The sequence below is a fragment of the Narcine bancroftii genome, chromosome 6, assembly GCF_036971445.1.
Source record: "Narcine bancroftii isolate sNarBan1 chromosome 6, sNarBan1.hap1, whole genome shotgun sequence".
Lineage (NCBI taxonomy): Eukaryota > Metazoa > Chordata > Chondrichthyes > Torpediniformes > Narcinidae > Narcine > Narcine bancroftii.
Genome location: NC_091474.1, coordinates 41,008,959 through 41,034,808, shown reverse-complemented (window position 1 = coordinate 41,034,808; position 25,850 = coordinate 41,008,959). Strand labels below are relative to the sequence as shown.

At 43.2% G+C, this 25,850-nt stretch overlaps 2 protein-coding genes across 4 annotated transcripts in view; one reads left to right on the top strand and one right to left on the bottom strand.

The window, feature by feature from the left end:
* spo11 (SPO11 initiator of meiotic double stranded breaks) overlaps window positions 1-4,455 on the bottom strand; it is a 45,916-nt gene extending 41,461 nt beyond the window's left edge. Inside the window, exons 1-3 of one of the 3 annotated variants that reach the window (XM_069884753.1) lie at window positions 4,242-4,455; window positions 1,033-1,146; window positions 442-530 (exon numbers count right to left, since the gene is read on the bottom strand). In XM_069884753.1, coding sequence (XP_069740854.1) covers window positions 442-530; window positions 1,033-1,146; window positions 4,242-4,372 — 334 coding nt within the window. In that variant the 5' untranslated portion in view covers window positions 4,373-4,455. The remainder of the gene's footprint in view (window positions 1-441; window positions 531-1,032; window positions 1,147-4,241) is intronic. The other 2 variants (XM_069884750.1, XM_069884752.1) reach the window with 2 other exon arrangements.
* Window positions 4,456-13,063: 8,608 nt separating this feature from the next.
* rtf2 (replication termination factor 2) overlaps window positions 13,064-25,850 on the top strand; it is an 85,398-nt gene continuing 72,611 nt past the window's right edge. Inside the window, exons 1-3 of the mRNA XM_069884749.1 lie at window positions 13,064-13,190; window positions 21,029-21,123; window positions 22,171-22,264. Coding sequence (XP_069740850.1) covers window positions 13,122-13,190; window positions 21,029-21,123; window positions 22,171-22,264 — 258 coding nt within the window. The 5' untranslated portion in view covers window positions 13,064-13,121. The remainder of the gene's footprint in view (window positions 13,191-21,028; window positions 21,124-22,170; window positions 22,265-25,850) is intronic.

Below are 25,850 nucleotides of genomic sequence, written 5' to 3'. Positions count from 1 at the left end.
GCAAATATAGAACAAAAATCGAGAGAAGACAGAATTTCATTCAAAAAGCTTGCATTTGTAGATGATAGGTAAACACTGGGAGAAGAATGAGTGGTATACAAAATATGTTGCCAAGACACCTTTAAATAATAGAAAAGACAAGGCTACTAGTGTCCATAGAACTTGAATGCAACCAGGAATTAAATACAGTTAGAGGTGAAATTACCATCAGGAAATAATATCATAAAATTATATTTGAATCTCTATTAAATCTTCTCAATGTTTTATATTTATTTCATGCTATTGTAATACATTATTGTACACTTATAAACTGCTAATAGTCTGACTTATGCATAACATGAAGTATGAGTAGTGATATAAAATGAGAAATTTATTCTTACATATTCAGTATGAAATAAAGCAAAGATTTGTGTGGCAGTAACCACTGAAATAAGAACTTACCAAACCTATGGGCAGATTTGGAACATTCACATTTCACTTTGCTCACAGTGCAATCAGATATCATCTGTAAACCAACATTGCCATCAAACCTGCCAGGACATACAATTTAAATAATAGTATGAACAAGGAAAAGTAATGTAGTTATGAGCCTCCACTTCCCACTCTTCAACTTCCCAACTTTTCTCAACAAAAAGTAAAGCATTTAGCATTTTTCCAAACACAATGTTTAGTCATTCTTAACTTTTTTTTGAATGTGAATCTTCTTTTTGGCTCTGTTCAGTGCTCCATGTGGTAGGTAGTGGAAGGTAGTTAATAGTGACCTATTAACTGGATCATTCACAGTACTATTAACTTATTAATTCACAAATTTAAATTTACAATCGATTCTATTTCTGAAGAAAAAATAGTTTGTTCACAAAGAATTTTCTGTAAAAGCATGATTGACTGACTCTCCTTTTTTACAAATATTGATGCTTTTGGACCAAATAAAGACAATGTTACTTGCTTCTCATAATTTATTCCAACAGGACATTTACATTTTTCCAGATATATGCTATACACGAATCAGCATCTGAACATGGAAAAACATACCTAATATTTTCCCAAGATGATCTTTTATCAAAAGTGATAACTGGGACTTCTCCTTTTGCAAGATATTCCAGTAATTTTTGAATAACATTTTCAATTGCTTTTAGGACATCAGAACTGAAAAGATGTCATAGGTTAATAATTTATTAAATGGACTCAAGACTACAATAAAGTATGAAAACATGATTAAAACGTTTTTATAAAAAATCAGTTTGCAACTCTTCTGTACAGTTGAGCATTTTATGATTATTTGACATTTAAATTAAAATCAAATATTTTGTCAATACTTGATTCTAATGCAAATTAATATCAAATTGACACAATTGACATACAAGATGAATTATGCTTACCATAAAAATATACCTTGAAGCAGAAAAAAGGCCAAAAACAGTGGGAATAGGATAGAGTATTAAATGAAAGATAAACTGGAACCTCAGAGAACATTCACGTACATAAACAGAACATGCAGCCCCTCACTAGTTACCTCTTCACTTTCCATCATCCATCATCAAACAGACCCTCCAAGTGAAGTAACAATACCCTGAATGATGTGACATGCTTGCCATTGGAGAAACCAAATGTAGATTGGACGATCACCTTGAGGACCATCTCTGTTCAGAATACAAAATGAGCCCAAGCTTCCAGTGGCCTGTTATTTCAATACTTCATCTTACTCTGTCTTCCCTGTCCTTGCATTCCCACACTATTCCAACAAAGGTCAATCAAGTTCATGGAACAGCATCTCATTTTCTGATTAGGAAAATTAAAATCCTCAAATTTACCGTTTTCAGAAAATGCATTTACAGTTTAAGACATAATTGGCCATTTCTGATCCCTTAACTACCTGATCTACCATGGATTTTCAGAAATCTCTCCTACTTCAGATTTCCAGCAACTGCTAGTCAGTATCTCACAGATAATTATTTTTCCATTAAACCTTCTAACTCTTCTCCCACTTTTTATACTTTTTCAAATATATTAACTATAATTAACAAGCATTTATTCAGGAGGCAATTTACTTAGCAGCCAGTTAAAGAAAATTTTGAAGTCACCCTTGATGCCAGAAAACTTGTCCTGCATATGTATTATATGTCTGTATATGTGATATATCTGGTTGTGTGATTGCACCGAGGACCATAGAACGCTGTTTCATCGGGTTGAACTTGTACAATCAGATGACAATAAACTTGACTTAACTACACATCTTCCCATCTTATCTCCAGTTAGGATGTTCTTCCTTTCCCTCAATTCCTCTGTCTTCACAGCATTTTTTCCCAAAATGAGGGTTTCCTTTCCAGGATATCTACAATGTCCTTCTTCAGTAAATGTAGCTTCCCCTCTACTGCCATTAACTCAGTCCTCACCCACATCTCTATTTCCCTCACATCTGCCCTGGCCCTTCCCCTGCCCTAAGACGTACCAAGGACAAGGTTCCCCTCGTCCTCACCTACCATCCCACGAGCCTCTGTATCCTCAGCAATTTCAACCACTATAATGGATCGGACCACCAGACACATCTTCCACTCCTCTCTGCTTTCCATATGGAACACTTCCTCTGTAACTCCCTTGTGCATTCATCCCCCTCACCAATTGCCTCCTTGGTACCCACCCCTGTGACCACAAGAAGTTCAATATGTGCATTGACACCTCCTCGCTCACCACTATATGGGGCCCCAAACAACCCTTCCAAGTGAAGCAACATTTCACTTGTGAATCTGCACGGGTCATTTATTGCATCCAGGACTTCCGATTGGGAGAGGACTTCGTTGAGCACCTTCGCTCTGTCTGCTGAAACAGCAAGGACCTCCCTGAGGCCAACTATTTTAATTCTACACATCATTGCCACACTGACATGTCTGTCCATGGCCTCCTACACTGCCAAATTGAGGCCACACGTAAATCGGAGGAATAACACTTTATATTCCATTGGCAGTCTCCAATCAGATGGCATCAATATTGACTTTTCCAATTTCTGTTGACCTCCTCCCCCAGTCTTTCCCCTTCTGTCATCCCTCTGTCTCCCTTCCTCTAACTCACCCTCCTTCTTAGCTCTCTGCCCTCTCCCCTATCACTTATTCAGCTTCTTTCTCCTCTTCCCTTGCTGAGTCGCTCTGCCACTTCCTCCCTTTTTATACAGCATCTGCCTCATTTTTGGAACTCCTGAAGAAGGGTTCAGGCCTGAAAAATCAACTGCATTTTGGTTTCTCTGGATGCTGTGACCTGCTGAGTTTCTCCAGCACTATTGAGTATGACATTCAATTCCATACATGCAAGATTCCCCGAAAGTGAATATCTGCAATTGACATTTGTTTGGCAGAGATGCTTTTCAATGCAACTGTAAAATACACCTATAATTCTGGCCTTCTCTCAAGATGTCAGTGACATTAAGAGACAATGCTGGAAATATAAGGATGAGGCAGCATCCACAAGGCCAGCACCAGACCATGGGGGATTATGGGTAAGGAAGATGGCCATTGCTCCTGCACTCCCGCATTGAGCCGTCGCCTTGAACTGGAGCATTGCGGCCCCCACTCTCCCCGCCATCGTGGCAGTGGCCCCTCTTCCCCCCCCCCCCCCATTGCAGCAGCAGCTAGGGGTTTCCCTGTGATGCCCACCCACAAGCATTGATGTCACCAGAGTAACCGGGTCGGCTATTTTCCCTTTCAAACCGGAAGAGCAGGATGCCTGGCTAAGTTTTACAGGGTTCCCTGACCACCTGAGGAAGGTCAGGGATGGGTTGGGTTCTGGCCGAGTTGACCTGGTTGGACCTTTTCAAATTGTCATGTATGTGGGCTGCTAACCATACAAATTCCCCGGTTAACCCCATTTTACATAGCCGTTTGAAAGGGCCTTGTGACTCATGAAGACTTGATCACAGCCAAAGAGCAGGCTTGGTTCCCATACTCAGACCCCACCCTTCTTTCTCTCAGTGCCCTACTCTTCACTCAAGCCACTACCCCAACCGATTCCTAGCCGCCAACTCAACAGCTCCCATTACTTGTGTCCCCTCAAGAGGCCATGGCCTCTCACCCCCATTCCCTTTGTAACCTAGCATACATTATCCCCAAGCCCATGACAATCCATTACCCACCAGTCCTGAGCCTTAACAACCCAGCACCCATTCCTCGGCTACCCTCAACTGCCCATCAACCAAAAGCCCAGCACCCACTTGACAGCCCATGAACACCCCAACTCATCTCCTCGTCCCCTACCTGTCCATCGGCTCGGCTCGCACCAGTTGCTGCCCCGAGCCACACGCTCCAGTTATTGGCTGCCAAGACCGCCGGAGATCCGCACGGAACCGTTCCACGGGCCCCACACCATCGTCCTCCAGGAGCGCCATCCCCACGGCGACCCGCGCATGCGCGAGCGGAGTGGCGGGTGCCGCCGGTAGGGATTGGAGGGGCTGCTTGGCTGAGGGGGGTGGAGGAAGAGGGACTGTGGTGGTGGAGAGTGAAGGGAGGGGGCATTGGTCCAGGAGGGGGTGGAGTTGTGTGGATCAGGTGAGTGGCACCAGCATCGACGGAAATCGCCAGAATGGCTGGATAGACTGAGGATAGAGAAACAGGAGAATAGCCCCTGATTCATTCTCCTATCTCCAACAAACTGGCTCCATCACTGGTTTCTATTTTCTGTAATGATAAGTAAAGCTATACAGAAACACAATACCTCCCCTCACCACTCCCCATCAATGCTCATACCATTTATCAGAGTACAGCTTGGTCATTCATATGTAGAGATTTTTGGTCAAACACTGAAAAAAGGGCATTTAAACAGAGCATTTGACATCACCAACATATTGTACAGGGGAACCACCAAATTACAATTTCTATCATCATATACAGCCCATTTCCAATACATTTAAAGTTTAGATAGGCTTCTGGTTTCAAGAGTAGAATGGATGATGAGTGTGATTCTGGACCTCTGACCCCAGGCATTTGAGTCATTACACAAGGAGCAGGCCAAGTGGAGATTCTGGACGAGAATGGAAACTACGAAGGATACCTGACAGCTGTGGTGGGGCCTAAATGACATAACCCGCTACAAAACCAAATCTGGTCCAGTAGGAGACAGCAAAGCTTCTCTCCCAGATGAACTCAATACTTTATATGCCCGATTTGCCAACCATAACAAGATAGATCCACTGCGCATCCCCATGTCCCCTGATGATCCTCTAATGTCAGAATCCGATGATGACGTGCAGGCTGACATCAGTAAAGTGAATCCAAGGAAAGCAACTGTTATGAATGGAGTACCCGACCAAGAACTGAAAACCTTTGCTGACCAACTTGTCAATCTATTCACGGATATCTTCAACATCTCACTCAGGCAGGCAAATGGTACCCACCTGTTTCAAACATGCCTCGATTGTCCAGGTGCCCAAGAATAGTGTAGCAACTTGCCTAAATGACTACCAATTAGTGGCACCCATATCAACAGTGATGGAGTATTTTGAGAGGCTCCTGTCTGAGTGGCGACATGGACTCGTTCCAATTTGCCATCCGCAGCAACAGGTCTATGGTGGATGCCATCTCACTGTCTCTGCACAAAGCCCTCGAACACCTGAGCAGCAAAGACACATGCTGTGCATCAGGATGCTCTTTATCGACTACAGTTCAGCATTCAACACTATCCTCCCCTCAAAAACTGATCAACAAACTCCAAGACCTGGGCCTTATTACCCCAATGAGTAATTGAATCCTGTATTTTCTCATCTCCAGACCAAAATCAGTGAGGATTGGTAAGAATATCTCCTCCACAATCTCCATCGGTACCAGAGCACCACAGGGCTCCATTCTTAGCCCCCTGCTCTACTTGCTTTACACTTATGAATGTGTCGCTCTGTACGATAACAACACCAGCAACAAATTTGCTGATGATACCATGGTGATGACTTGTATTAAAAAGAGGTGATGAGTCAGCAGTTGGGCAGCACGGTTAGCATAATGTTGTTACAGTGCCAGTGATTGGGACCAGGGATCAAATCTTGCGCTGTCTGTAAGGAGTTTGTACGTTCTCCCTGTGTCTGTGTGGGTTTCCTCTGGGGGCTCTGGTTTTCTCCTACTGTTCAAAGTGTACTGGCAGTTGTAGGTTAATTTGGTGTAATTCAGTGGCATGGTTACTGTGTTGTATGTTTAAATTTATACAAGTGGAAGATATAAAACTTGGCTGAATGGTGTACTAATAACAACCTTGTACTCAATGTCATCAAACCAAGGAGTTGATTTTGGACTTTAGGAAGGGAAAACCAGAAGGTACGATCTAGTGATCATGTGGAATCTGAGGTGGAAAGGGTGAGTAAATTTAAATTCCTGCGAGTCGCTATCTCAGAGGACCTTTCCTGGACCCAACACACTAATGTCATAATGAAGAAAGCACCTTCATTTCCTCAGGAGAGATTTGGTATGACATTGAAAACCTCGGCAAACTTGTAAGGATCTGCAGTGGAAAGTGTGCTGACCGGCTGCACCAGTCCCTCTGAGTGGAAGGCCCAGTTCGCAGATGTGTGAAAGCAGAGGATATTCCTTGGTCACTTCAGCGGTTTATCACCATGGCCCAGTTCATCAGTACCTAATATCATCATTACTTAATTCACCAAGTACCCAAAGCTTCTGTTATTCATCACTTTTCACCATGTACTCTCAGCTGGTCCCACCACCAGTATTTCATTCGTTCTCCCCTGTTGTCCATCCTATCACCCATCTATAATTTTCTTCTCTTTGCTCTTGCCCCCACTCCTCTCCACAACTTGAAATTTCTTCCCAGCTACTCCCGGTTTTGTTGAAAGATCGTGGAGCTGAAATGTTAACTCTGTTTCTCTCCCCATGGATGCTGCCTGACCTGCTGAACATTTCCTACGTTTGCTGTCTTAATTTCATATCTCCAGCATCTCCAGTGTTTTGCTTTTACATCCTGAAGATTGCAGCTTCACTGGGAAATGAAAATATCCAATATCCAAGTATTGCCAACTCCCAATAAGCCAAATGTATCACCAGTACTAAGACCTTATCAGTAATTTATACATGTGTAACATACTTAGTGGAAAGAAACTTAAAGCCAGGAGTGAGAGGTTCATCTTTGCTCCCAGTAAAGGTGGCAAAATCCCCAATGGCAGACTCTGTTGATTCACGTCACATTGCCCATATCAGGGAGGAAGCTGTACGGCTAAGATCAATTCAAATTCTGACCTTTATTTCCACGTGCGGAAGAGATATTTTTCCCAATGGCCTGCTATCAGACTCTTGAACCTCACTTTACTACCCTAACCGTCAACTATTCTGGCACCACAAAATGACTTGTCTGTCCTATTGAAATACCATTTATTTTCATGCACTAACAGTAACTGAATATTTATTACCTCTTTTTTAATGTTCTCTTTCTGTATGGTAATTTAATGTACACAATTGGAGGTTTTCTTTTCCAAAGTACTGTACCAGTTTGGCTGCTATAAGTGAGAATTTTGGTGCACATGTATATTGTACTAATGTGTAGGACAAGAAACCAATTATATCCTATTATTCAAATTGCCTTCCTAATTGCTTTGCTGTGCTTTCGTGCTGATTTACAGTGACTTTGGTCCCTTTGAACATCATCATTATTCATTCTCTCACTATTTTGAAAAAAAAGACAATGCTGCCAGAGCTGCTGTAATGGCAGCACTGCCTCTGGTGTGGACTCATGGAGAGTGGGGAGCAGAGATACTGCATTCCCCCACAGGGTCCAACCAACCTGTCCGACTGCCGATGGCTTTGTATAGGCTTTAAATGGCCTGTTAAAGAAGATATTCAGATTTCAGATTTATTTGTCAGAGTCCATGCATGACATTATATACAACCTTGAGATTCTTTTTCCTGTGGGCGCAGCAGAATTATCACTAATTGGTAGTGCAAAAAAAACTACAATGTAAACAAACAAAGAACGGTAAACAGATAACAGATGTAAACAAACTGACTGTGCAATAGAGAGAGAATTTAAAAAATCAATAAAGTGCACAAGTAAGAGTCCTTAAATGAGTCCATGATTGAGTTTGTCATGAGGAATCTGATGGTGGAGGGGGAGCAGCTGTTCCTGAACCTGGTGGTGCCGATACTTCTTTCCTGATGGCAGCAGCGAGAACAGATGGTGGTTTATTTTAAAATCCTGCGACAATGGGGACTGGGCCCAAAATGGCGGTGCCTGTGTTCGGCAGTGGCCATGAGGGTTTGCAGAATCTGGGGAAGTAGAGGACTGGTGCAGGGCATCAGAAACTGGGAAAACCTCCCCCTCCCCATCCCTATTTGAGAAGGGAAAGCAGAGGAGAAGACCCATGGGATAGCTGAGTGGCAAGGGGCTCTGAGGCTGAAGAACACACATGCTATTGGTAACTCAAGGCGTGGAACCCACGAAGGCTGCGGGCTGCTGGCGATTATGGTCAAGAGAGTCACACCAGGCTGTGGACTGCTGATCACTGGCTCGAGACTGGTTGAAGGGGTATCAGAACTGGAATGCAAGAGAGTGCTGGAGGCTTCCTGGTCGTGTCAGAGGTGTGCATCTGGAGCTTGGTTGCTGATGGTTTGGACTGAAGTCTGTGCAGCTGTGGAAGCACTCGATGCAAAGCCACGCAGGGGCGTAGCTTGGGGGGGAGGTGGGGCAGTGAGAGCACCCTCGACTTTTCAGTCTGGCAGCACCCTCCAACCACGGCCCTCACGTACTGCATATTTTGGAACAAAAACAGGTGCCACTGATTTGCGCTGCCTTAGCTCAATGATCAGGGTCCCTCTCAGTGCCAGGAACACCTGCTTCAGCTGTCCCTTGCTCAGGCTTGTCTCAGGCCAATGTCCAGGGTGTAGAGGCCTGCATAATCTAGTAAAATACCACCAGGTCATCCAGCACATTAGGTGATAAATCCAGGAAGATGCTGCTTGCCGCCACCTCCGCCCTGTACACAGAGCCCAGTCGATTCCAGCCCAGGAGAAAGTACTGTGGCTCATTGCAGGGCACGGAGAAGAGGATATTCTCTTGCAGGTTGAGTGTAACCTGCCAGGTAGATGGTTGAAGTAGCCGGGCTCAATGGCCCCAATGTGGTTGTGTTGGAGGTCAAGGTGGGCAAGATTCCTCAGGCCATGGAAAGTCCGTGAGTAGAGTTTGCCCAGCAGGTTGTGGCCAAGGTTCAAGGTCAGGAGTCTTTCCAGTCCAGAGAAGGTGCCCTGTTCACCGCGTTGATGCGGTTGGACACCATTGTGAGGCTCTTCAAGGAAGCGAGGTGTGGCAGAACCTTTGTGTGTGCGGACAGATCCCACTCCCCCCATGTTAAAGCCTGGCTTGCTACCAGAGGCAGGGGCACTCAATAGGCCCTTTCAAACTGCTGGGTAAAATAGGGGTAGTGCCCCAGTTACGCAGCAATTCGAAAGGGGTTGCCTGGTGAATCCCGTCGGAATCCAACTGGGTCTCTCGCCTACCTCAGAGGCAGTCATGGAACCCAGTTAAACGGATCCAGGTCACAGGCCCAGGCGATTTGAAGATGAAAATGGCCGCCCCGCTTCTTCGGTGACGTCACGCGAGAGCATGCGCCAGCATCCGGCAGTTCCTCCGGTGAGTATGACCACGGGGTCGTGATCCCCCTGCAATTTAAAAGGTGCTCCAGCACTCGCATCTGGGTCCCAGATGCAATAGACAATAGACAATAGGAGCTGGAGTAGGCCCTTCGGCCCATCGAGCCAGCACCGCCATTTTACAGATCATGGCTGATCACTACCATCAGTACCCCTTTCCAGCCTTATCCCCATAACCCTTAACTCTTTTGCCCACTAGAGTCTTATCTAACTCTCTTTTGAACATAGTCAGCGAATCTGCCTCTACCACCCTCTGTGGCAGAGCATTCCACAGATTCACACTTCTCTGGGTAAAAAAATGTTTTCTCATATCCGTCCTAAAGGGCCTACCCTGTATTCTTAAACTATGCCCTCTAGTCCTCGTCTCCCCCATCATTGGGAACCAGTAATCTGACTTCACCCTGTCTATCCCCCTGATAATTTTGTATACCTCAATCATGTCCCCCCTCATCCTTCTAACTCCATCGGATACAAGTCCAGTTTTTCTAGCCTTTCAGCATATGTCAACCCTGCCATCCCTGGAACTAACCTTGTAAATTTGCGCTGCACACCCTCTATAGCTAGTATGTCCTTCCTCAAAATGGGAGACCAGAACTGGACGCAATACTCCAGGTGGGGTCTCACCAGGGCCCTGTACAACTGCAGAAGGGCGTCTCTGTTCCTATACTCCAATCCCCTCTTTATGAAAGCCAACATGCCATTAGCCTTCTTCACAGCTTTCTGAACCTGCATGCTAGTCTTCAGTGACCGGTGAACAAGTACTCCCAGATCCATTTGCTCCTCCCCACTCCCTAGCTTGTCTCCATTTAAATAATACTCAGCTTTCCTATTATTGCCCCCAAAATGGATAACCTCACATTTGCTCACATTGAACGTCACCTTCCATTCAGCAGCCCACTCCCCCAACCTGTCCAAGTCCCTCTGCATTTTCCTGACATCCTCCTCACACCCCACACCGCCACCCAGTTTAGTGTCATCTGCAAATTTGCTCAAGTTATTAATAATCCCCTCATCCAAATCATTTACATAAATTACAAACAACTGAGGACCCAATACCGATCCCTGTGGCACTCCACTCGTCACATCTTGCCATCCTGAAAAAGACCCGCTTACCCCAACCCTTTGTTTCCTATTTCTTAACCAATTTCCTATCCATGTCAGCACCTTACCTCCAAATCCATGCTCCCTGATCTTGCCCACTAGTTTCCCGTGCGGTACCTTATCAAAGGCCTTCTGGAAGTCCAAATACACCACATCCACTGGCTCTCCCAAGTCCACCCTCTTTGTCACATCCTTGAAAAATTGCAGAAGGTTAGTCAAGCATGATTTACCCTTAAGGAATCCATGCTGACTAGCCCTTATACTATTATTTCTGCCTAAGTGTTCTGCTATTACTCCTTTTATGATAGACTCCAATATCTTCCCCACCACCAACGTCAGGCTGACCGGTCTATTATTTCCTGTTTTCTCCCTCCCTCCCTTCTTAAAAATCGGCACCACATCAGCCACTCTCCAATCCTCAGGGACCTCCCCCGAATCTATGGAACTTTGGAAAATGTTGACCAGTGCTTCCACAATTTCCATAGCAACTTCTTTAAGCACCCTGGGATGCAGCCCATCAGACCCTGGGGATTTATCAGCTCTCAGTCCCAACAATTTACTCACAACCTCCTGTTTCTGGATCCGGATATCCATCAGATCCCCTACTTCCCCAGGAAAGTTCCCCAAGTCTCTTGGTACCGCATGACCACTACCCCCTAACTGACCATAACCCATATCCTCCTTGGTGAAGACAGTTGCAAAGTATTTGTTAAATTCCTCGGCCATCTCCTTGTTTCCGGTAATAATTTCACCCTTTTCCACTCTTAATGGACCAATTTTAGACCGAACCAATTTCTTCCTCTTCACATATTTAAAAAAGCTTTTGCTATCCTCCATTATATTATTTGCTAATTTCCTCTCGTACTTCATTTTCCTCTCTCTTATGACTTTCTTAGTTACCCTCTGATGCTCTTTGAGGGTTTCCCAAACCTCTAACTTCCCACTCCGCTTCGCTATCCTATACTTACTCCCTTTGGATTTGATATTACACTTGATTTCATTAGTTAGCCACGGCTGCCATTTGCATCTCCTGGAGCCTTTCCTCCACTTTGGAATAAATTTGTCCTGAAACCTGTGAAAAATATCCAAAAATACCTGCCATTTTTCCCCAGTTGTCCTCCCAGCTAGTGTATCTTTCCATTTTATTTTGGCTAGCTCCTCCCTCATAGCTGCATAATCCCCTTTATTTAACTGCAGTACAGATGCTTCCGACTTCCTTTCTTTTTCCCTTTCTAATTGCAGCTCAAAAGTAACCATACCATGGTCAATATTCCCTAATGGCTCCCTTACATAGAGGTCACTATTAACTCTGCGTCACTGCACAGCACCAAGTCCAGAATCAACTTCCCCCTGGTAGGTTCCTCCACTAGCTGCTCCAAGAAAGTATCTGGTAGAAATTCAATAAACTCAGTCTCTTGTGCTTCTGCCCCCGTCTGATTATCCCAGTCCACCTTCATGTTAAAGTCCCCCATAACTACTGTATTGCTACCACTTTGACATGCCACTCTTAATTCCTGATTTATACTTCTACTGATAGCTAAGCTACTTTTCGGAGGCCTGTAAATGACCCCCATTATGGTCCTCATGCCTTTACAATTTCTTAATTCTATCTAAACAGACTCTACCCCACCTGTTTCAATGTCTTTCCTTTCAAACGCCTGAATTTCATTTCTTACCAACAGAGCTACCCCACCTCCTCTTCCTAACTTTCTGTCTTAGTACCCGGGAACATTTATTTCCCAATCCTGCCCTTCCCACAGCCATGTCTCCGTTTACATGAGGCTAGTGACTCCGCGGGGCGGGCGGGGGGAAGACTCTCTTCTGCTGGCGATTTTTGTCTGCTTTACGATAGACTAAAGGAAATTTTGTGCAATATTACATTTTGTTTTATTACATGACGATGCAAGAATCTTGAATCCTGAAAATTACTCTTTTCTGAGACATGCAATATTTATCATTTGCAAGAAATTCACGCAACGATTCGCTCATGGAATCCTTTCCCCTATTCATAATCGGCCTAATTTTGAATATTCTTGTATGCCCAACATTCTATCTTCTGGTTAAAGGAGTTTGAAATAGATTCTGATAGCTGTGACCAGCCAGGGCCAGGAAACCCAACCTTTGTTGGATACATTTCTTTCCACTCTATATTTTGACCTCATGCCCTGATTTCCGGGTGAGGGGGGTGGAATTGGATTAAAAGCAATGCAATTTCTCCCAAGAACTCCATTCAAACATCACAAAAGCTCTGAGCGCGGCTTGAACGTCCACAGCCGCGATTCCAGCGGCGGAAGGACCTGCCCGTCGCCGGATCGAGGGGATCCCGGAACTGGCGTAGGCGCCTGCGCGTGCGCGGTTTCTCAGGTACCTGCGTGTGGATCGGGCCTGAGGAGCCCTGAGATGGGTTGCGATGGAGGAACTATCCCGAAACGGCACGAATTAGTGAAGGGCCCCAAGAAGGTGGAGCAGGTAAGGAACGAGTCACTCTTCCCTCCCCTGTTCTTTCAGCTGGTGGGTGGAGGCAAAAAAACAAAGAGGAACTCAACAGCATCTGTGGGGAACGGAATTGATCTTTCGGGTCGAGACCCTGCATTAAGACGAGTAATTCCATGTCTCCTCCCCCAAAAAAGTCCCTCCAGATATTTTTGCTCTAGATTTCAACATCTGCAGTCTCTTACGTCTTTATCAATAGAAGCTTCTGGTTGGACCTAGGGCCATTGCGGCAGGACTCCAGTTTTCGGGGTTACTCTGTCAGCGTTCAAGGTTTTCGTCGCGGCGAACCTCCTGTGTCATCCACATTGAGGTTCTGAAGTCTATGTCTTAATGTCAGTAGGCAGGCTAAGGCAAGAGTCATAATGGAGTGTTTCCAGTCGTTAGTCGTGGCTCACGTTAACTCCAAGCCTACCAGCTACCCTCAACCTTGTCCAGCTTGTCTATTGCAACATTATCACAGCACATGGACAAGAAGGACACGTCTGTCTTCAGCCAAACCAACTCATCCGCACACTCTGCCCTTGGCCTCAGCACCCCCTCCACAAATCACCACAACGTGTGATGTGCATGCCACATTACTCAAGTGAGAGAGAAACGCAATCAAAACCACAGATGGATCGTTGGCAGAATTGACCAGAGTGACAGAAATAAAGAATGAGCTGCCAAAAGATGAAGCAGTTGATCAGAATTTATTGTCATGAACAAGTCATGAAATTCAGTGTTTGCAGCTGCATCAGAGAGCAAACATTTATGTTATAACCATCTTACAACATTACTATAAACAATTGACGAAAAGTAAGGTGGTGGACTCCCTTGGCGGGTAGAATGGGCAACACTTGATCACCAGATATTCCAGGTCAGGGGAGCAGGACTGGAATATGACCATCACATCTGTGCACCATGATGAATTGATGATGACACAAACGCTACATCGCGGTCAGCACGATGTAGGCTCTAGCGCCGTGTCCGGAATGTGCACGTTTAGTTATGTTTCAGTAAAGCTCATCTTGCAGCACTCTCTGATGTTGAAGTCTGGCTTGGAGTTCATCAGTTTTGTTCTCCAAGTATTGTACATTGACCAGGAGGATGATAGGGACTGGAAGCCTCAGGTCCTGGCATCTCAGTTTCACCTGTAGCTCCCCTCTGTGTCCACATGGTTGGGTCTTCTTTACGTGACCTGTGGGTCCGCTGCTGGTAAGTCCCGTGGTGTTTAAATGGTCTCTGTGCTTGCTGCCCCTTTAGATAACTCGTGATGTTTAAATGAGCAGAGTGTCTGCTCTTTGCGACTCCCACAAAGTTCAAATGGCCCAAATGCTGGCTGCTTAAAACTCCCATGGTGTTCTTTTTATACTTGTCTAAGCACCAGCTGTTTAAAGGTCCCAAGGCTCGATGGCAGACAGCAGAATTGGCAGTCTCCAGCGATCTTGGGATGTCCATATTAACAGGTAAGATTGATTTTGTGTTTCTGGTTTTGTATTTGATTTTTAGAAGTTTTTAATGGGAATATTTGATTATTCTCATCAGAGCTGCTTGGAAAGAGTCACTGGTGTAAGATACCATTTTGGTAATTGAAACTAACAATATAGCAATATAAAACGAACAACTAACTGATATAGAGTCTCAAAGGCTGCAGGGAGCCCAGAAAGAAATTGGGGTGTTGTACCTCATTTGCACTTGGACTTCTTGCTTCAGAGCAAGAGAACACAAACATATCAGTAGAATTGAGAATTAAAGTGACAAGCAACCAGAAGCTTACGTTGCCCCTACAGACACAATTCAAGTGCTCCGCAAAGGTGCCTCCAATGTGGATGGGATTACACAGTGAATAATGAGTGCCGAACAGTCAATTGGTGGGAAAAAAAAGAGTAAATCACTGCTTCACCTGCATTGATTTGATTTCCTGGATGATGGAAAGGGAAGACTCGCAAAACAGATGTTGTATTTTCTGTTCGTGCATGAGAAAGTTCCATAAATTGGGGAGATGTTAGTGAGGACAGGCTGAGGGTCAAAAATTAAGTCCAAGGGAAATAAAGAAATGGAGGAATATTTTGCTCTGTAACTCTTGTGGGCACAGTTTACAGCTCAAATGGACCAGAAGTATCACGACATTGATGGGTTTGATAATTAATGTCATTAGAAATTTAGAATACAAAAACCTGACATTCTTTTTGTCTGATGCATCAAAAAGGGATAACGTTTAAAAACAAATGTACATCTTTGATGCAAGCTAAACCAACTTGTCACGTTGACGACTAAATGCATCCAGTTCTTCTGGGGATCCTGCTCAGAGATGGGAAGGAAGTTCTTTGAATTTGAGTCTGTCTGACAAAATGGTGATATTTTCAAGCCAGAGTAACACGCATGTTGAAGGTGATAGTGATAGTGTTGTCCATGAATATTGTCGCCATCATTGTTGGTCGGATAACAGGAAAGTCAGATGGAGATTGAGAATTTGATTGTGTGGGTGCCAGAACTCAACACCTGCAAGACCAAGGAGCTTATTGTAGACTTTAGGAAGGGGAGGATGAGGGGCTATTAACCTATCTTCATTGGTGGGACAGTGGTGGAGAGAGTTAGTACCTTCAAGTTCTTGGGAGTCCATTTATTACATGAGGTCTCCTGGAACTAGCACATTGAGGCCACTGAGAAGAAGGCACGCTAACGCTGCTGGTTTCTAAGAAGATTTGTCATGTCATCAAATGTTCTTATCTAGGTTCTGTGGTGTAATATGGAAACAATAGACAATAGAAGCTGGAGTAGGCCCTTCGGCCCGTCGAGCCAGCACCGCCATTTTACAGATCATGGCTGATCACTACCATCAGTACCCCTTTCCAGCCTTATCCCCATAACTATTTGGACTGGTTTGGTAATTGAGTCCCCAGAAGGCTGCAGAAAGTAGCAAACATAGCCAAAACCATCACAGGATCTGATCTTTCATCCCTTATGTGTGAAGCTGCCTCAAGAAGGTAGCCAACATCATAAAGGATCCCCATCATCCTGGTCGCCCATTCTCCTCTGCTACATTTGGATCGGTACAGAAAACTAGTTCAGTACCTATTAGAGTTTTTTTCCCCCCAAGCTCTTGAATGTCTCTTTATGATCCTACACATAAACTACTCTGGCACCATAATAAGACCTGTGCTATTAAAACTACTTTTTTTTCCTTCTTGCACTGGCAGTGAATATTTATGATCTGTCAGAATTCTAAATGACCCTTGTACAAAAAGAGATACACCTGTCATATAATGTGTACTTTTGGAGTTGCTTTTTTTGTTGTTGCAAAAGCACCTGCCTCGCTACAGCATGTAAAAAGTTTTGGCACATATGTGCACTGTTGTAAGTGTATGACTAAAAATAACTCATCAGAAGAGAGAAAATGCAAGCTCTGCAGACATTCAACGTCTGAGCAAAGAGGAGTTTGTAGGGAACTGAAACATTGACTCATTTCTCTCCATTGATGCTGCATGACCTTCTGAGTCCCTCTCCATCTCCTCTGCTTGAATAGTGAGAAAGGATCTTGACTTGTAATTGGAAAGTTAAGACTTTTATATCAAAAGAAAGGGCAGAAAAATTGACTTGTATTAACCATGCTATTGTGTAGTGCATCAATCAAGCAAAAGCAACAGAAATAACATTCACTAGTCTAATCTTGTGCACGTACAACATATCTTAGGACAGGTAAATTATTTTGGGATTGTTCATGAGATGAAGCTTGCTCATTTCACTGCTGCAAGTTTTAAAGATTTTGCATAATTCCATTGGAGGATTGGTCAAAAATAGAAAGACCTTGAAACAGACTTTTGCTTTCATGGTTGGTGAGAGAGTGCTGGATGACATCAACATACATATGAAAACATTTTCAAATTTGCCAAGAAGCAGTACACAGAAATTAAGAAGGGAGCAAGGATAGATCCTTGGGAACCTCAGAGGCAATGATGCAAGGAATAGAGAATCGGATTGGATATTATTTATTGTCATGTAATAAAGCAGAATTATAATATTGCACAAAATTGCCTTTAGCCTGCCGCGAGGCAGGCAAAGATTCACCATTAGCATTGCCCGGGTGCCCCTTACTTTCGGAGAAAGAGAAGCAAAGGAGAGTCCCCGCAGAGTCACAGAGATGCACCGCCATTTCTTTCTGTAATATTAAAATAGAAAAAGAACAGCACTTTTTCCAGATGTGAATGGTTTTCTTTGCACAGTATGAATGTGATTCTCTGGTTAGATCAGGGTAGATAAGAATGGCACTATCTAGCCAGATGAAAGTGAGGAAGCTATGGTCAAATATGTTGGACACATTAAATGAGGCGAAATAGTGTCGTGTTGGGAAGAGAATCCGGTTCATTTGTTTCACAGTCTGGACACAAGTACAATCACACATAACTTTAATTAACAAACAGGAGAGAATGTCAAATAGTACTCGATTACTATACAGGGTATTACTTAAACAATGATATAGGCATTCACATTGGACCTAGGTTGGATTCCAATACCAGTGGCCACCTATACTCTATGTGCTCACACACTTGAGTACACACTCTATAAAACAAGGACTTTTTATACACACCCGCTCAGCTTCAGGGTAGTTCACACCTTGTTTGTGACACTTCCATCGATGTCCACAGTATGGAATAATGTCCGGGGCTTGGACCATGAGATAGAGAGAGAAGATGCTGTGCGTTGATGTTTATATGTAGTGCTGAACTGGGTGTCTAGCCAATAATAATCCTAGGTGATTTCAATTAGCCAATGTCAAGGTGTGCATTAATGGATGGCTGGAGTCCAACCTTGATCGACTTCCAAATAAGTTTCAGACAGAGAGGACCACCTACAGTCCACAACATTCCAGACAGACAGGAAGGCCATGTTTTCCTCCAAAATCCACATATAACAAATAGTTTTCTTATAGTACAGTCGAATATAGAATTGTATTAAATATGGGCAAGAGCAACCCCAAAGTAAGGGGCTCATAGTCTAGATGGAGATGGTAATCAGATTTAAATGTTAGAACTGATGAACAAAACTAACCTGATCTTTGACGGGATAATATGACAAATACAATAAATGTAAGGTACAGGTTGGTTCAATACAATTTTTTACATCATTTTATTTTTTAGAACAGGTTACAGGAATTGAGTTTCCACAAAATCTAGAACAATTTTTATTGGGGAATATCGTAGGGACAAGACGTAAATTGAAATTATCTAAGCACCAAACTGAATTTGTCAAATTGACATTGACAAGAAAATGTATTGCAGTTACTTGAAAATCAGACTCCCATTTAGGTATGGCACAATGGAATGCAGAAATGGATAGTTGTATTCCCCTTAAGAAGATTACTTATAGTTTAAGAAATAAATATGACATTTTTTTGCATATTTGGTACCAGCATGTACAAATTTCAGGTATAAATGCTTACTGTGGGTGTGGAACAAAAAAAATTCCCCAAAAAAATGGGCAAGAGCTTGGGAGGTAATGATAAATAATTGGGGAGAATGTGGGGGGGGGGGGGGGGGAGTGGGCTAGCAACCAAAATGGGGAACAGGAAAGAAGGGTGTGAAGTAAAAGCATAATGCTGGAGAATGTTTTGTGTGATTAGGCTGAGCTTTTGTGACAAATGGCAAGGTGACCTCAGAAGAGTATAATTTTTGAGGAAAGTGTGGAATACTTGAAAGGTGAGAAGCAGTTAACAGATGGTCTTCATCTTGATTAGGGGAAAAAGGGGAAGAGTTCATGCATTCTTTGTGATTTTTATTGAGATGAAGACTCAAGGTGGTGGTTTATGAAGATAGTTTTGGAGAAGTGGAACCAGAGGATATCTTTGCATTTCAGGATGATCAGCGACAATTGAGTAGGTGAAGCAAAATAGTGCCAATAGTGCTTTGACCAGTCAGATCTAGTGCTGACCAAATGACCAATATTTTCATGGATTATCTTCAACATCTCACTCTGACAGGACATGCCTCAATCGTACCAGTACCCAAGAAAAGTATGGTAACTTGCCTAAATCTTCACTGATGAATGGCACTAACGTCCACAGTGATGAGTATTTTGAGAGGCTGGTGTTAAACCATATCAGCTCCTGTCTGAGGGGGAACATGGATCCATTCCAATTTGCCTCCTGGAGCCACCCTGGAACACATCCATACAGCAGGATGCTCTTCATTGACAACAGTTCGACATTCAACACCATCAATTCCTCAGAACTAATCAGCAACCTCAATAACCCACTATGTAATTGGATGGTGGATTTCCTCACCACCAGGTTGCATACTCGCTTTACATCTATCTCTGCATTTTTGGTATGACAGCATCATTTACAAAGTTGGTCACGACACCACAGTAATGGGCTGTATAAAAAGAGGCGATGAGTCAGCATGCAGGACGGAAATTGAAAACTTGGCCGAATGGTTTACTAACAACCTCTTACTCAATGCCCCCCAAACCAAGGAGATGATTATGGACTTTAGGTAGGGAAATGCAGAGGGTATGATCCTGTTATCATTGGAGGAAGTCAGAGGTGGCGAGAATGAACAAATGTAAATTCCTGGTAGTCACTATCTCGGAGGACGTTTCCTGGACACACCACATTATGAAGAAAACCTATCAGCACCTCTAGCTCCTCAAGAGTTTGAAGGTTTGATGTGACATTTAAAAACTTGGCAAACATCTACATGTGCATGGTTAAAAGTGTGCTGACCAGCTGTATCTTGGGCTGGTATAGGGGCACAATACCTCTGAGCGGAAAGCTCTGCAAAAGGTAGTGGATACAGCCCATCATAGACAAAACTCTCCCTGCCATTGAGAAAATCTATATGGAATGTTGCATTCGGAGAGGCGCAGCAATCATCAAAAGATCCACACTACCCAGGACGTGCTCTGTTCTTGCTGCTTTCATCAGGAAAGAGGTATAGGTGCCACGAGACTTGTACCACCAGGTTCAAGGACATTTGCTACCTCTCCACCACCAGACTCCTCAACAACACTCCATCAGAGACTCATTTAAGGACTCTGCATGGTAATACTGAATAGTCATTTTTTTCTGTAATTGCACAGTTTATTTACATTTCTCTTTTCGATGCATATCTTTTTCTTGAGTCCAGTTTACACTACCAATAAGTAGAAATTCTGCCTGGCCCACAGGAAAAAGAATCTTAAGGTTGAATGTGTACTCCGACAATGAATTTGAACGAGATCTAATGAGGAATGGGTAACCCAATAATCTGCCTTAAGGACTGAAATCTGTATATCCTGGATTTTTGTGAGCCAATGTCAAGTATCTATGAGGGGAGCAATGAGAGTGAGAAGAGACAATGTTTTTGTGTGTTGAGGAGCATCAAACACAGCTATGTACGTAGTTGTGCAAAATTGTCAAGGTGAATGAAGGGTAAAAGTCTTGACATTTGCGGATTTGAAAATTAACTTGTAAATGACTGGATGTGGCTTTTGGTATCCTGGGACTGGGGTAGATGGAAGAAGAACAAATCCTGAGTAGGTAGGTCTAATCGACCATGACACAAGAATGTATAAGAATTGTTGAAGCACAATTGACTTTACAAAATAATGTTTCAGGATGTTTTAGGCCCTATTGCATTCAATTCTGGACATATAATATAAATGTCAAGGCTTTGAAGAGAGCATAGAAGAGTTTTGTGCAAGTGTGGGCATGGTTGGAGGAAGGGGTCTCAAGTTGTGGAAATACCAGAGAAGATGGAGTTATTTTTAGTTGAACAGTGAAGATTATTTATCTTTTGGCCAAGTGTCTCATGAGAATTATTATTTTGACATGCTGTTTATACATCTATATTTTTCAGGTTGATAAAAATGCCTCATTGATTGCCCGCTGGAATTACTGTGCTATCAGTCAGACATTACTGAGGAAGCCCATAGTTGCTTGTGATCTTGGCAGGTAGGACCTATTGGAATGATCTCCAGAATTTTTTTGCAATTTGAAATGCTTACTGTGGGTGTGGAACATTGATAGTTTCGTGTAACATCTCTGTGTTGCTCAGTGAGATTATTATTCTGTTTTATAATTTTGGGCAGGCATATTTTAGTAGAATCTCTTAAGCAATGGCAGCAAAAGAATTATTATTTTGCCATTCAGAAGTAAAGCTCTCACTGTGTCTGTGTATCTCTATCTGGCCGTCTCGACCCCGTTTCTTGCCCATCTCCATCTCCCTCATACCTTGTCCACTTGTGTCTCTTGTGCCCTGCCTGAGTATCAAAGTGGATTTACTTTTGCTACTCTGAAATACTGTAATTTATAATAGCTATGAATTCTTAGAATCCATTTTCAATAATTTCCAGAATATCCAACAATTTGGAAGTATAAAAATTAGACAAATTTTGGACATTAAGAGGTCAATAGGAAGGTTTGTGCATATCAGTCTGTCCAATAACTCTCAGGGTACAGGAATAGCATAATTTCTTTTTCAGCAGGTCAGGGATCACCACATCTTTCAAATTCTAACACTTACTATATTAAATCTTTCAGCCTTATTTTGCCGAAATTGTATGCCAGAGGCAATGTATTTTTCTGCTGATCAGAAGTAACTGACCCAAACTGGAAATCTTTGACCTTTGTTATTGAAGGAACCAGGTTCAAAGGGTGGAGTTGTGCTTGAGGGGTTTGTGGGGCTGCGGAGGTGCAATTTTATGGGGTGTGCGGAGAAAATTTGTCAGACTAAGGCTTTATCTCCTTTTTCATGACCAATTTTTTCAATCTTTCTGATGGATTATGACAACTAAAATGGAATACTGAGTTTCTGTGTCGTGGGCGTGGGTGTTGCCATTTTCACAGCTTTTAGATATGGTCTCAGTCTTGAGTTTAACTGGTCTTATTTTACTGTCTAACTTTCATTATTCAACACCATTTCCTCTTTAATCAATTTCCCTTAATGCAATTCTTAGCATTTCAACTTGATTTTCTTTCTGTTTGTTCTCTTGTTTTTAGATTGTACAACAAAGATGCTCTCATTGAATATTTATTGGACAAATCTGCAGACAAATGCATAATTGAGACTGCAAAACACATTAAGAGTCTTAAGGTGAGTTCATTGGCCAATAAATTAATGTGTTTAACTGTGTAGTTGGAATTGCCATCAGCAGGAAGAGCTGTATCTTCTGATGACTCTATCTCCTATATTATTTTTAAATACATTCATGGTCAATTTTTTCTACTGCTGTGTTAAAATCCAGAGCAAATAATCCGTCAATAATTGAGTCTGCCTTTTTCGTCAGCGATGATTCAATAAGCCGTCCACTGCCACCTTGAGAACATCCAGGGATGGACAATAAATTTTGGTGTTTCTTATGCGTGTACCTCCAAAGTTTTGAAGTTCAGATTTTTCAGAGTGTATATATGACATCATATACAACCCTGATATTCTTTTTCCTGTGGCCCAGGCAAAATTGCTACTGTACTCAAGAAAAGATATGTTCACAAAAGAGAGAAATGTAAACAAAGCATGAAATGTAAACAAACTATACAATACATAAAATAAATATTCAATAATAATGTACAAATTAAGTCTTTAAATGAGTCTCTGAGTTTTTTTAAGGGTCTGATGGTGGAGGGGGAGCGACTGTTCCTGAACCTGGTGATATGAGTCTTGTGGCATCTATACCTCTTTCCTGATGGCAGCAGTGAGAACAGAGCATGTCCTGGGTGGTGTAGATCTTTGATGATTGCTGCTGCTCTCTGACATCAGTGTTCCATGTAGATTTTCTCATTAGTGGGGAGAGTTTTGTCTGCAATGTACTGGGCTGTGCCCACTATCTAGTGCAGGGTTTTCTGCTCAGAGGTATTGGTGTCCCCATGCCAGGTAGCGATGCAGCTGGCCAGCACACTTTCCACTACACATCTGTTTGTCAAGGTTTCCGATGTCATTCCAAATCTCTGCATCCTGAGGAAGTAGAGGCTCTGACATGCTTTCTTCAAGATGACATTCATGTTATTTTTAAAATTCAGACATATATCATAGTAATAGGCCATTTCGGCCCTCGAGTCCGTGCCGCCCAATTTTCACTCCATTAATCTACATCCTTGGTACATTTTTGATCGATGGGTGGAAATCAGAACCCCTGGAGAAAACCCATGCAGACATGGGAAGAACATACAAACTTCTTACAGACAGTGCAGGACTCGAACCTTGGTCTGGTCCCAATCACTGGCACTACGGTAGTATTGTCACCAAATTTGTGGATGGTGTTAATTGTCATACTGAACCACATAGTCATTGGTGTTCAGCGAGTAGAGAGCTAAGAATGCAGCCTGTGGTGTTCTGGTACTGATGGATATTGTGGAAGAGATGTTCTCACCAATCCTCACTGATATGTTGTCTGGAGGTGAGGAAATCCAGGTTGAAATTACACAGTGGAGTGCTGAGGCCCAGATCTTGGAGTTTGCTGATCAGATTTAAGGGGATGATGGTGTTAAATGCCACTCCTGTACTCAATAATTAATTATTTTCAATAATTAATTCAAAAAATTGAAGCAATTGGATGAGGTATGGGTTAATGTACAAATTGAGGTGGCAATATTTTGATAAACTATCTAATCCACACATGTCAAACTCTGGCCCGCGGGCCAAATTTGGCCCGCGATATAATTATATTTGGCCCGCAAGATCATTTCAAAAATGTATTAGAGGTGGCCCGCCCTGCAGCGAGAGCCGATGCTGTTTTTTGGTAATGTCATCCCCACCATCCTCCCCCTTCATTGCACATCCTTCCCCATTGTAACACGAGAAATTGTAACTTGAGAAGTCTGTCGATGTCATGAGCCGGCAAGCCAGTTGGAAGGCTCCCCGCACAACCAGTCACTTCTCCCACCTGTCGAGCGGTGTGGCGGATTGGCGAGCGCCTGTGATTTCCTGTTGGCGCGACGGGCATGGCAGGCTGCGCATGGCCCCCGGGCAGCACAAGCCCTGCGCGACTGGCACCGGACGGCCCTTCCACAGCTTGAGCGCACTTCTCCCGGTCGCCACGGCCTTCAGCGCTTGCACCCGCGCGGACCCCAGGGACGTCTGGTTCGGCTTTGCATGTGAAGAGAGAGATGGTGGCTGTCTGCAAAGGCTGATCGGCAGCGCGCTGGGCCTGAGTGGGTGGGTAAGCAGGGGTGGGCAGAGGGAGTAGGTGAGGAGTAATGGGCAGGGGAAGTTATGGTGGTGTGAGGGGCAGTTAAAGGGAGGGATGAGTAGAAGGAGGGGTGGATAGGGAAGAGGTAAAAGGGGAGGGGCAGGGCGAGTAGGGAAAGGGTGATTAGAGGGTGAGAGACTGGTAGAGGGAGGAACAGGTTGAGGGGAGAGGCAGTAGAGGGGCGTGTATAGGATCGGGTGGGTAGAGGCAGAGCGAGTGGAGTGAGGGGTGAGTAGATGTTGGGTAAAGGACTGGTCAGGTAGAGGGATGGTGGGTCGAGGTTGAATAGAGGCCTAGAGCCTGAGGAGTGAGCAGGAAATGCTGAGTCCTGATGCAGGCCAAAATGGACACAGCCTGTGAATGCGGACTACATCTCCACAGGGACCAAATATGTTTCCCTCAGGTCAAGCAAAGGGTGAACTTGAGCTACCTACTCCTGACCTGTAACATTATCCTCCTAAAGTTATATCCTAAAGTTTAACATTACATATGTTGAAAGAAGAGAAAACATGCAGATGTTGTTGAAAATTTTCAATAAATATTTAGTTCGGCCCTCGACTTAGTCCAAGTTTTTAATTTGGCCCTCCGTGAATTTGAGTTTGACACCCCTGATCTAATCACTTCAAATGATAATATTGCTCGTCATGTCCTGATGTAATATGCCATCTCACCTGTAGAGGCTCCATGACATGAAAATCTGGTGATCCAGTCAGATCATCTTGAGCAGGTTTGAAACTATATTCTGATGTGAATTTGAACTTTGGTAATCTATCCAAGGATTTTAACTCGTTTTTTATTTTATTGTGCATTTGAAAATGTAACCATTTGCACTGAGTGTACTATCATAATTTTGACAAATAGTCACAAATTTGAAGTCTAATGGGATTTAACAATTCATTTGAACCCCATCCAAACTGTGAATTTTAAGTTAATATTTAAAATTCTTTAAGCCTTTGGTTCTTGATCAAAAGATACTGCCACCTGTTCCCACTAGACCAAGTGGCATTAATTCTTTTTGCTATCATGTGCCACTCTTAAATCTGGTTCCTCTACAAGTTGTTCAAACCACGTTGTTCTCCCGAAAGTGCAGATGTTTTGTTTTATAAGAGAATAAAATTGAATTAATGTTAATTAAAAACATAGTGAATATGAAGGGAATAAAAATTTGTTCCCTTTACCTCTGTCCATAGAATTAAAATTCTCATTTGAAATCACTGGCGTTTCTGGTCCTGAACTAGAGATTGCAATGGACTCTTAAAGATGCAACTTGCAAATAGACCTTTTAGTCCACCAAGTAAATGATGAAAATCTAGTCACTATGGTTGAAGTAAAAACCTAGTGCTGGAGAAGCTCAGCAGGTCAAACAATGTCCTTTATGTGGCAAAGATTAAGAAAAAACATAATTGATGTTTTGGATATGAGAGATTGCCGGCAGGCGTCTGAACAAAAGGTTTGGGGGGAAGGGCAGGGGTGCAAAGGCAAGAGATGATAGGT